This window comes from Carcharhinus amblyrhynchos, chromosome 7 (genome assembly GCF_965287045.1).
Source record: "Carcharhinus amblyrhynchos chromosome 7, sCarAmb.v2.hapA, whole genome shotgun sequence".
NCBI classification, from domain to species: Eukaryota; Metazoa; Chordata; class Chondrichthyes; order Carcharhiniformes; family Carcharhinidae; genus Carcharhinus; species Carcharhinus amblyrhynchos.
In genome coordinates this window covers 89,572,906-89,585,578 of record NC_137330.1, presented here as the reverse complement: position 1 = coordinate 89,585,578, position 12,673 = coordinate 89,572,906, and the positions used below count along the sequence as shown (strand labels likewise).

The 12,673-nt window shown below is 41.7% G+C and overlaps 1 protein-coding gene across 1 annotated transcript in view; it reads right to left on the bottom strand.

The window, feature by feature from the left end:
• The window catches only part of mdn1 (midasin AAA ATPase 1), a 187,776-nt gene that overhangs the window by 36,245 nt on the left and 138,858 nt on the right, over positions 1-12,673 (bottom strand). The window contains exons 71-79 of the mRNA XM_080192761.1: positions 11,836-11,945; positions 10,468-10,541; positions 8,323-8,503; positions 7,517-7,676; positions 6,461-6,607; positions 4,962-5,088; positions 2,844-2,949; positions 1,067-1,182; positions 61-540 (exon numbers count right to left, since the gene is read on the bottom strand). Of these exons, the coding sequence (XP_080048887.1) occupies positions 61-540; positions 1,067-1,182; positions 2,844-2,949; positions 4,962-5,088; positions 6,461-6,607; positions 7,517-7,676; positions 8,323-8,503; positions 10,468-10,541; positions 11,836-11,945 (1,501 nt within the window). The remainder of the gene's footprint in view (positions 1-60; positions 541-1,066; positions 1,183-2,843; positions 2,950-4,961; positions 5,089-6,460; positions 6,608-7,516; positions 7,677-8,322; positions 8,504-10,467; positions 10,542-11,835; positions 11,946-12,673) is intronic.

Genomic DNA, 12,673 nt, shown 5'->3' with positions numbered 1-12,673 from the left:
TATTCAGGAACTAAAATGCTGTGTTACTGATGCCTTTTTGTTTTAGGTGGAATAACTTACCACGAATACAACAAGGTTTTGCTGGCTTGACAACTCATTTCATCTATATTTGCCTTGACTGCCTTAACCTCCTTCAGCATGCTTCCAACCTGCTGCGTCACCTGTTGCCACGCTGGATCACCATATCGCATTTTACAAGCACTGGGCAGGTAATCTTCAACCAATAGTGTGGGGAACCTGAAATCCTCGGGTAAAGATGCTGTTGTCTTTCCTGCATTTCCCAAGTCTGTTTTGCTGCTGTCCATCGGCTCCATAATGGTCATTTTGTCCTGCACCTCATCATGGGTCTCAGATGGTTTATCTTTTGGACAGCACTGCAGAAACCATAAAAGTTGCTCCAAGGCTATTGTAAACTTCATAGACAAGGTGCACAGCTGGGCCATCCAAAGTTTGACGCCATCTTGAGGTGGAAGAGCCACATCATGGTCCTTGAAACCTGCCAGCCTTTTCTGAATCTCTTCCAGACTTTTAATCAGATGTCTTCACATAGATAAATAGAAAAAAGGAATCAGCACAAGATTCATTAAGCAGCTTGACTTAAAAGAGACAGTGGCTGAGTTACGGTTACTGCAATTTTTAGGATATAACTTTCTTTAAAGCTTTTAAGTTTAAAAGTGTCACAAGTAGGCTTACATTAACACTGCAATGAAGTTACTGTGAAAATTCCCTAGTCACCACACTCCGATGCCTGTTCGTGTACACAGAGGGAGAATTTAGCATGGCCAATGCACCTAACCAGCACGGCTTTTGGACTGTGGGAGCAAACCCACATAGGCACAGGGAGAACATGCAAACTCTGCACAGACAGTGACCAAAGCTAGGAATCGAAACCAGATCCCTGGCGCTGTGAGGCAGCAATGTTAACCACTGCCCCACCGTGCTACCCCTTTTTTCCCCAGCCAAGTTATAGATGAGGCTGCATAAAAATCACAATTAAAGATCACATTTTTACTGGATATGAATTATGCCACTAAAAGATCTTAAAATGCGAAGTCACATAACGTACCTTAAACTGACCCACTGTTCCGTTAGTCCAGTCAGTCCCTGCCTTTGTTTGATCAGTAGTTTCAACAGGTGAGCTGTAAATCCTCGACAACGTTCAACGCTCCCGAGGCTAAGTTCCTACAAAAGCCAAACAAGCGTCACTAAAACAGAAGCTCAAAATTTCACAAGTAGGAAGATCTCTCGACAACAAATGGCAAACAAATTGAAGAACACACTAAAAGGAATAAAACTAACTCAAAGCTTGTGCCATTGTCCAGGCAAATCTGACCTTTGCACTATTTTCCTAACCTGAATATTAGTCACCATCAGTGACTGCTTTTGGAGGTGGCAATTTTATCAACTCAACTCATCAACTCAGTTCTAATAAGAATTTCTTCCAAAGTTAAATTTTATTTATGGATAAGAATTAAATGCCTAGATTCAGCTGTTCAGCATTTGACACACAAATTTGAAACCCACTCCCATGGCTGAATTTTCCGAAAAAGAATTTCAGTGTGGAAATCGGTGCCATTCCTGCCGGTACAATCTGGAATGAAATTTTCAGGCACTTTGAGGTATCATTTGAGCACTTCAATGAAGTATTTTAACGCCTCCACAGCAGCATTTGCTCTTATTCAAGTCAGGAGGACACCCGCCAGCACACATCAGAACCTCTTCCTGCTTTAGCACAGTGCTCACGTATGCCAGGTGTCACCAACATCTGAGCCATCAGGCGTCCAGCTCACATAACCCCATTCATGATCTGGCGAACTGGGAAGATTCAGTGAGGGCTAAAGATGTGACATTAACCAGTCTTAGTGCCAAGTAAAAATTCAAATTCCTGCAAATCAGGTTCAAGCTCTTCCTCGGCACAAACCTGATTGTCTCATCGGGGAGGGTCCAGGAAGGCCGGGATTGGAAATCTCACTGGCACAAATCCTGTTTTTGGCCTTTTGCATGATTTAGTGACGATGACAGGATTTGTGCCAGCAGCTACAGTGGCCACTAAATCCCACCCACATTACTTTAAAAATTGCATCACTTTTCTTACATATCTTGATCCAAAGCACACGGATGCAACGTTTGCAGTACAGTGACTTAAACTTTATAGGTAATCAGTAATCTTGTTACAAATCCCAATGGTTAGAGCCATGACAAATTATACAATGCCCTCAAGAACAGAGGTAGGCATCACATCCTTGAATTTTTTAAAAGCAAGTTATACTTGAGATTGTGGAGAACAATGGTAAGGGAGTGTTTATTGCCCATTCCTCACTACCCTGAGAATTAATCAACATTGTGGAGGGAGTCACAAGTAGAACTGGGAGGTTTCCTCATCAAATTAGCCATTTTATACATACAAAAATAAACAACGTGGCAGCTTTTGTGGATGTTTACTCTGGCTCCAGCTCTTGCATTCTGGGCTTCATTGATTTAATTCAGTTTGCTATTTTGGGATTTTAACTCAAATTCTAGGTTGCTAGTCCAGTAGCATAAGCAGCAAACCACTATTTTCTTGTGGATCGATTCACTCACACAATGTACAAGTACTATAATAATGCTTTCGTTATTTAGCAAATTGGACTAATGACCTTCTCATCCATCTGGTGAAACTTTGAGCTGACACTTGACTAAGGCAGATTTACCGATCCAGTTGTTACGATGACAAAATCAGTCACTGGATTTTTCTAACTCATACCAATCAACAACAAAAAAAAAATGAAAATCACTGGAGTCAAAGACACTTAGATTGAAATTCTGCCTGCTGATGTTCAGAAGGCCACTGTGACCACCATTACCTTGGCAGGAGCGCGCATCGCTGCCTGGAGGGCAGCACAACGTGCAAGCGATTGATAGAAATATTTCTGACAGCCCTCCCATGCTGTGGAAACTTCAGCAAGCAACCTGCAACATTAACAAACGTCAATTCTAGATAGCATAGTGAAGTACAAAATCAGTTTAATAAAAAATATTCCTTGCTGTCATCAGTCCAAGAGTTAAATAACCTCAAATGTTAACATTGAGCAACTTTCCAATACTACTTGTGCAGATATTATCATGGAAATTTATTCAATTGATGTGGAGAGTGGCAACTCCTCTTGTTCAATAGTTTATGGAGAGAACCATAGAATCCCTACTGCAGAAAGAGGTCATTCGGCCTATTGAGCCTGCATCGACAACAATCCTACCCAGGTTCCATCCCTGTAACCCCACATATTTACCTTCCTAGTCTCCCTGACACTAAGGGACAATTGGGCATGGCAAATCAACCTAATCCGCACATTTCTGGACTGTGGGGGGAAAACAGGAGCACCCGGAGGAAACCCCCGCAGACACGGGGAGAATATGCAAACTCCACACAGACAGTAACCCGAGGCCAGAATCGAACCCGTGTCCCTGCTGCTGTGAGGCAACAGTGCTAATCACTGTGCCGCCCTAAGAAAGTTTACCGGTCAAGAAAAACTCACAAAGGTAATTCAGGAGTGAAATGTCAATTTTAAATTTTCATCCTCCATAGCAAAATAAGCAGAAATAAAATTAAACAATGTTTGGACGTAATTTCCAGAAGGGAAATCAGCAATCCAGAAAGCTATGCCAGTTAATGTTTGAAAAAACACATTTATTATAAGTTTAGAAATTTGCAGCACAGAGGGAAGCATTTGGCCCATTGATTTGAAGAGTTATTGAATAATTCAGAAAAGCACACCCTTAATTACATTTGCTTCACAAGGATATTCCACTGATGTGGAATCCACAGGGACAGATTTTTTATACATTCCTTGCCCCAAAAGGCCAGAGAATTAGATAGTAGGAATAATGTTATGGAGGTTTTAATTCAATGCACTGTATGGACAGGGAGCCAGTGAAAGCCAAAATGCTGGGCAAGACAGATTTAAAACAAGGAGGGACAATGATGGCATGGTTTTGAATGATTTGAAAGTTGCAGTAGTTGGATATCAGTAAGGAAGGTTGAGTTACATATGTACTAACAACTGTACTTCAACAGCAAAAAAAAAATCGTAGGCCAAAACTTTCCAATCATCAACACCCAGCCAGCATGATCTTCCAGTCCCGCCAACAGCATATCCCCACCACAGCTTTTACGGCAGCGCTGGGTGTGTTTAACTGGAAATTCCACTGACCATGGCAGCACCAGGAGATCCCACTGCTGGCCAATGATGGGCCACCTCCCGCCACTGTGAAACACATGGCAGATTGGGTGGAATTCAATGTGCAGTCTCGAAACCAGGAGGCTTCCTGGCTAATTTTTTTTTACAATTTAATCCAAAAGCAATGTTTTTACACTCTGTAATCCTTAACATTTCCTGCAGTCAAGACAGACTTAACTCACTGCACGACTCACTTAAGCCAGTCACCACGAGATGCAGGAGTACCACAAACGACTTGATTTGGGCAGATGGTACGGTTGCACAGTGGTTAACATTGCTGCCTCACAGCGCCAGGGACCTGGGTTCAATTCTTGGCTTGGGTCACCGTCTGTATGGAGTTCTCCGTGTCTTTGTGGGTTTCCTACCACAGTCCAGTGATGTGTGGGTTAGGCTGATTGGCCATGCTAAATTGACTCTTGTGTCAGGGGGATTAATAAGGTAAATACATGGGATTACAGAGATAAGGCCTGGGTGGGATTGGTGCAGACTCAATGAGCCGAATTGCCCCTTCCTGCACTGTAAGATTCTATGATTCCTCCTTTCACCCACAAACACTCCCAGCAAGCTTCTGCTCTTCAACCTCACAGCAACAGAGCTTATATCAGGAACAAACGAGGGACGAAGCTCGGCACACTGGTACGCACCTCCTCCCACCCCTCTCCGTGCAATACTTTCTTAAAAAAGAAAAGTATGCATAATAATTTGAAGGTCACATTCTCATTTCATCTGAAACTACCAACAGCTTACATGTTATCCAGTTCATCACCACCATCAACCGTGCTTATAGCTGTCTTCATATCAAGTGGGTGTAGACAAAGCTTGTCCTGGGGATCTTCTGTTTTAGACCAAGCTAGTCCTTTGCGGTAAGACAGGCCTGGAGAGACAGAGGGAGAAAGGAGATGAAATATACTGCACCATATTTCAGAAATATACACCCCCAGTTTACAGCATATTTTCCTAAAGTGAGGAAAACCTCAGAGTACCTCTCAAGCCATCGGAATTCATGTTCCTCACAAGTCAATCTAGGACTCTCCAGCAGTGACATATCTAGTGGCACAGTGGTTAGCACTGCTGCCTCATAGTGCCAGGGACCTGGGTTCAATTCTGGCCTCAGGTCACTGTCTGTGTGGAGTTTGCACCTTCTCCCCATGCCTGCATGGGTTTCCTCTGGTGCTCTGGTTTTCTCCCACAATCCAAAGTGGGTTAGGTTGATTGGCCATGGTAAATTGACCCTGTCAGGGGAATTAGCAGGGTAAATGAGGGTTATGGAAATAGGGCCTGGGTGGCATCGTGATTGGTACAGACTCAATGGGCCAAATGGCCTCCTTCTGTATGGATTCTATGGTAGAACAATCTGCCAATGAAGCAAGGTCTCAAAGGCATTAAGAAGCTTGATACTTCAGTAAATAGTCTGAGCACAAATTTTGTGTGACCTGTTCATTTTGTAAACTGGAGGCTTGCTTTGAACAAGCCTGGTTTAATTTCTTTAAATCAACACACCTAGAATTACAAGAGGGAAACATTGATTGAATTTGAAGGTTAGGTCACACTGATGCAATTTAACACCAAATCCAGTTTATTTTGCAACCTAACCATGAAATATCCCAAATATTTACTACACAACACTTGATGCAATGAGTCTTGGCAATGGTACCAGGCAGGTCTTTATTACAGTATTATCATATCACGAAATAAGACCATAAGATATAGGAGCAAATTATTCAATTCATTCAATATGGCCGATAAGTTCCTCAACCACATTCTTCTGCCTTTTCCCCATAATCTTTGATCCTCTTACCAATCAAGAACTTATCTATCTCTGTCTTAAACAATCTGGTCTGTACAGCCTTCTGTGGCAATGGAATTCTATAGACGCACCACCCTTTGGATGAAGAAATTCCTCCTCATCTCGGTTCTAAAAGGTCGTCCCTTTACTCTGAGGCTGTGCCCTCAGATCGTAGTCCCGCCTACTCATGGAAACATCTTTCCCATATCCACACAATAATACAAATATTGATAGTATAAATATTCTAACACTACCTGTATTTCAATTGTGCTTTCTCTTTAAGGTCACAATTTCAGTTGTATAGATCCTATTATCATACTTTACAGTAAGGAAAGTCAGCAAGTGCTTGTAAATTTTCTTCTGGCCAGGAGTTGGATACAACATGAAATGACAGCTAAACACAGTCAAGAATGCTGAAGAACCCATACAGGATATTTTTTATGACTGATGTGATTCTCACCAATTTCAGTAAGATGTTTGAAGAGATCTGCCAAGGCTCTTTGCTTCTGCATCAGAATGTGTTTGACCTCTGACCTCTGCTTGTCCTTATCAGCTGTTTGGTCAACAACGAGAGACTGGAGATCCTGTACAGCAGTGATGACATCACCTGCAAGCATCAAGACACAAGAGCTTGTAAATCATCCGGCTTTACTGGGGAGGCTCAATGACACGGACATTTTGGTATTTCCCTATTTCCACTCCTGACAAACATCCAACGTTAACAACTCCTTACAGCTCCACAACTATGAAGTTTACCAGCACTACAATTTATTCTTTCAGACTACTGTAGTCAACAATAAAGAAGTGTGCAAAGTTGTGGTGCCAACTAACATGTGCAACCATATACAAGGAACTCTAGAAACCTCATGTACAGAAACAAAAACTCAAACATTTCACAGATCAGGCAGCAAAGAGATAAAGGTAGGATTAAATGTTTCTGGTTGATAGGATTTCACCATCGTTGCCTGAAACTGCCTGACCCATTCAGCATTGGCAACATTTTCTGCTTCAATGCTTATTTCAGATTTTCAGCATCCACAAAATTTCACTTTATTTGTGAACTTAATGGTATGCATGAATAAGAATCCCATCAAAAACTCAAAACTATAATCTCAAGTCAGGGATCAAAAAAATTAAAGATTTGAATTTGGCATATTCATCGATTTATCACAAGATGATCCTTCAGTTTGCCATGTCTGTGCTGATTCTTAAGGGACTTGGCATGTGCCCCATTTCAAATATTTATCCATTTAAAAATAAATGTTTTGGAGTGGAAAGACAGACCATAACAAAATGAAAGATCATTGGATCTAACAGCCCTCTACAAAATGATGTATCCCAATCTCCAACTTGGAATCACTGATCAGTTTGCTGTCATATCACTTCTGATAGAAAGCAAATTTCAGCAGTTCAACAATTCATTATTCGCTTTGTATTAGAACTATATTCACTCCATTATTGAGTTAATGTTCAGAGTGCAAAGGCTGGGGATCCTTAAATTCAAGTGTTTGAATACCTGTAAATTGATCCAGATTTTCCACAAAACTGGGAAGAGAATTTGTCGTCATAAGTTTCAGGCACATTTTCCTCATCCGTTTACTAAGTGCTGGTAGACGGCCCTGAAGAGAACTCCCATCTCCTGAGGCACCATCTTTTGAAAAGTTAGGAAAAATAACCTGCAACAGCATCGGATGGTGGTTAGAAATCATGAAAGATTTTAGCTATTACAATATACTGACTAAATAACTGGATAAAATGTTCCTGTCACTGCCTCCAGAAGCAAAAAAGCTGCTGTTATGCTACAAAATCCGACTCTCAAAATTAGGTTCAATTATAACAGGTTGGTAAGTGCCAATAAAGAACATTTCAAAATGCAGCAGAAGTTCAGAAAATGCTGTTAAAACGTTGAACTTACATTTAATCTTACATAGTAAACCAACAAACATTAATATTAGCTACTGTTTTGCAGAGTGCAAGACTAATTAGTCTACAAAAAGCGTCCAGAGGAGCAATTTTTTCACAGAGAGGGTGGTGAATGTCTGGAACAAGCTGCCAGAGGTAGTAGTAGAGGTGGGTACAATTTTGTCCTTTAAGAAGCTTTTAGACAGTTACATTGGTAAGATGGGTATACAGGGATATGGGCCAAATGCAGGCAATTTGAATTAGTTTCGGTGTTTAAAAGGGCGGAATGGACAAGTTGGGCCAAAGGGACTGTTTCCATGCCGTAAACCTCTATGACCTGTGCCATCACACCTTCCTACTGAAATACTAATCAATTTACAGCAAATTCATATACTGGTACAGCAGTATGTGTTTATATACCTGGGTCACATGGCATTTTTCTGAAGAAAACTTTCTGAGCACACAGTTCAGCTTCTCCACCTCGGACAATGCTTGTTGGTCAGCACTATCCAAGCTTCCAATCTTTTCCATTTCTGTTAATGCAGGATAGCACGGATGGTTGAGTGCAGCTTCAAATTTCTTCATAAACTTGAACAGCGTTCTGTGGATACACATTAGAAAAAGTTGCACGATGGTCAGGCTGTGCTGGATCTAGTTTTGGGCTGCCAGAGGGCAGTGTCCGGGCACTGCCGGGAATAGGGAAGCAGGATTTGCTTGGGGAGGTTTGGGGTGAGGAGGTCCTGTTTCTGCAGGGTGTTTGTGCTTCCACTTTATTTTTATTTCTGCTTTCATTTCTATTTCTTTGAAAATCAATGAGCCTGCCCTGCCACCATGGGGCCTATTCCTTCCATTTCTCCTCGTTTCCCCCCTCCTCAAGAAGCCCCCATTTGGAAATATGTTGAAGAAAGCCAGCTATGGGCTGCTTTCTGCTTTTCCCGTTCAAGACAACAATAATCTACAGTCAAGTTTACATTGCACATACAGATACAGGCCAATCAGCTCATCGGGTCCATGCCAGTTTTTATGGCCATTCACCCTTCCCTCCCTTCAGCATAACAGTCTATAACCCTATATGCCTCATGTATACAAGGACGAGAGGTTTTGGCCTTAGGATAAGGGGTAGCACATTTAAAACAGAGTTGAGGAGAAACTACTTCTTCCAAAGGGTTGTGAATCTATGGAATTTGCTACCCCAAAGTGCGGTGGATGCTAGGACAGTGAGTAAATTTGAGGAGGAGTTAGACAAATTTTTAATTGGTAATGGGTTGGAGTTATGTGGAGAAGGCAGGAAAATGGGGAGAAGGAGCATATCAGCCAAGATCGAACGGTGAAGCAGGCTCGATGGGCTGAATGGCCTAATTCTACTTCTACATCTAGCCTCCCTTCTTTCAGATATATCCAAACTAGTTAACTCAGCTGTTCCTCTTAGTAGTTAGTTTTAAATTCTAACTACAAAGTACTGGGAAAAACTCAGCAGGTCTGGCAGCATTAATGGAGGGGAAATAGTTAATGTTTCAATCCCAATGTCATTTCTTCAGAGTTCCGGCAAAATGTCACATCGGACTCTGTTAATTCTGTTTCCCTGCTTTTATTTCAGATCTGTAGCATCCACAGGATTTTGTTTTCACCTAAATTCTAACCACTCTTCACATAAAAGTTTTGCATAAATTTCAGGTGACCACCTTAAGTCTGGATGCTTAAACATCACTTGTCTATGCTACCAAACCCGTCAATAATCTCCATTAGCTCAACCCTTGATTCACTCTTTTTTCTGGAGACAAGCCACATCTAATATGGCATTACATTGTGGAAAGGGAGATATACAACAGCGCAGACTCTCCACAGGCCAAGTTGTGGAGCTCCCTCATCTCCATGGATGGTTGTGGGCTGTGCGCTTCTTACAGGATAGAACTGATCCCAGTTATTGGGCACCATATCGATACTGGCATTCCCACCTAGTAGCATGCTGAGGAAGTGACTAAAATGGACCAAGGGTTTGCCTTCTTGTACTTTCTGCATAACCTAATGCTAACCCCATGCACCCATTTTAACAATAGTTTTAAAAGTTTAAAGTTAAAGTTTATTTATTAGTGTCATAAATAGGCCCACATTAACATTGCAATGAAGTTACTGTGAAAATCCCCCAGTCGCCACATACCAGTGCCTGTTCAGGTACACCGGGGGGAATTTAGCCTGACCAATGCATCTAACCAGTACTTTTTTTGGACTTTGGGAGAAAACTGGAGCACCTGGAGGAAACCGACACAGACATGGGGAGAACATACAGACACAGAGACCCAAGCTGGGAATCGAGCCCAGGTCCCTGGTGCTGAGAGGCAGCCATGCTAACCACTGTGCCACCTTGTCAAGAACTGGAATAGCTAATAAGACTACAACTTCCTCTCTGACAAACCATTTTAGTTAAAGGAATATGTACCAGATCCAGACAACGTTTATGTTGACGTGCACAAATGGTTTTGGTAAATTGGAGTGATTTTTATTGATTTGTTGTTAACCATTCATCAGCACCTGATGCTCTCTTTTCTAGAAGATATTTTGCATTACCTGTGTGTTTTCTCCACTGATTGTTTAATGGACCAGAAAGTGGCATCATTCCAACGGCTGATCTTAACGAAGTCCTGGAGGCAGACATGATTGAATTAGTGAGGAAGTTCAGAGTTCAACCACCAGTGCCATACTTTTACACCCCACAGGAAAATATCCAATAGCACAAATTTGGTGCACAAGGAAGTCATCTCAGTAATCAGTAGCTATTTAGTATTTTTGAGCCTTCAGAAAGGCATGAGAAAGAGCATTTATTAATCATGGTTTATAATTACTGCAATGCAAATTAAGTATACAAAATATTTAAAATAACGACCCCACCAAAAGACATCCACCATTAACAGCACATTGAGTCAACTTGCACTTAGACATAATTTGTCAACTTCAGATTTAAAATCATAAAATCAGCATCATTTTCGAAATTGGACGTGATATCCCTGCAACCCACCTTAGGCATATAGAAAACAGAACAGCAGCACAGTGGTTAGCACTGCTGCCTCACAGCTCCAAGACCCGGGTTCAATTCTGGCCTTAGATAACTGTGTGGAGTTTGCACATTCTCCCAGTGCTTGCCTGGGTTTTCTCCAGGTGTTCCAGTGTCCTCCCACACTCTAAAGATGTGCGGGTTAGGTGGATTGGCCATGCTACGTTGTCCCTCAGTGTCTCAAAAAGTGTAGGTTAGATGGGTTAACCATGTTAAATGTGTGTCATTACAGGAGAGGGGGCCTGGGTGAGATACTCTATCAGAGATTCAGTGCAGAATCAATGGGCTGAATGCCACTTCCGTACTGTAGGGATTTTATGATTAAGGAGGCAGACACAGGTTCAAGGTTAACTCCATTCAGTTCCTGCTCGGAATCGCTCTGGCAAAGAGATGCAGATTGAAGTTGTACATTTTCCAGCTGGGATTAAGAGGTAGCAGAGAAGAGAAGGAAGAGAATGTACAGGGATCAAAGTCACAGCTGAGTGACCCGAGTTGCGATTACCAGGCTACTGGTTCACAAGCAGAATTCGGCCATTAGTGTTACGTTTGCTGAACAAAGGCAAGCAATGTGGGAAGAATGTTTTCATGTTAAAAACTCTAGCGAAAATATCTCTGCAGGCCTTTTGAAATTGTGTTTTTAGGGATCAAATATAAGATATGCCAAAAACAGAACAGTGAAGCCACTAATCTCATTTACTAACACACCCAAGCTTGCTGTCTGGAATGAAGCAAGTTTTACCATTGTGAGGTGTGAGATTAGAAACATATTACCTTCCAGCTGCACTCAACATGCAACAGCCAGAATACCATTTAATCATCCGAGTTAAAAAAGGCCTTATAGTCACATTTGAGAACCATTTTATTTTCACCCCTCTCTTGCATACCTTCAATTCTTTCTCTATGGGTTGTCGGAGTTCAGTTATTTTAGCCTGAACACTTTCTGAAAATTGCTTGTAGTAGTTGTATAGATTCCAGAGTAAACTGCACAAGACATCTGCAATAAAAAATAATTTTCTGGTTAATGCCCTTTGCTTATTTAGTTGTGACATTCTTAGAAATCATAAGCCAGATGAACTATTTACCTTTCTTCTGTGCATCTTCTACACTCTTTCACTAAAACACAGCCAATTAAGATGCACGTACAAGAAACAGATACCCCAAATGCTTAAACTGTTAACTAAATTCTGTGCATTCATCCTTGCTATCATAGAAGAATTGATCCATAAATTTCAACTCTTCCCATCTTACACAAACTGAAACTGGTGTAGATATCTGTTGTGTATTTGGTGAATCACTGTGTAGGGCATTCCTCCTTCTCTTCCTCCCCCTCCCCTCTATCCTAAGAGGACAGTCACGTGTCTCCCATCTATCGACTCTGTCTACACTTCCCGCTGCCTCGGAAAAGCAAAACCAAGGATCCCATGCACTGTAGACATTCTCGCTTCCACCTTCTTCCGTCTGGAAAACAATACAAAACTCTGAGGTCTGGTACCAACCGACTCAAGAACAGCTTCTTCCCTGCTGCCATCAGGCTTTTGAATGGACTTACGTCGCATTAAGTTGATCTTTCTTTGCACCCCAGCTATGACTGCAACACTACATTCTGCACTCTCTCTTTTCATTCTCTATGAATGGTAAGTTTTGTCTGTATAAAGCACATGACAGTAATAAATCAAATAATGACCACCCCATGATATCATCAGGTCTCCACAGGCAGCCGGC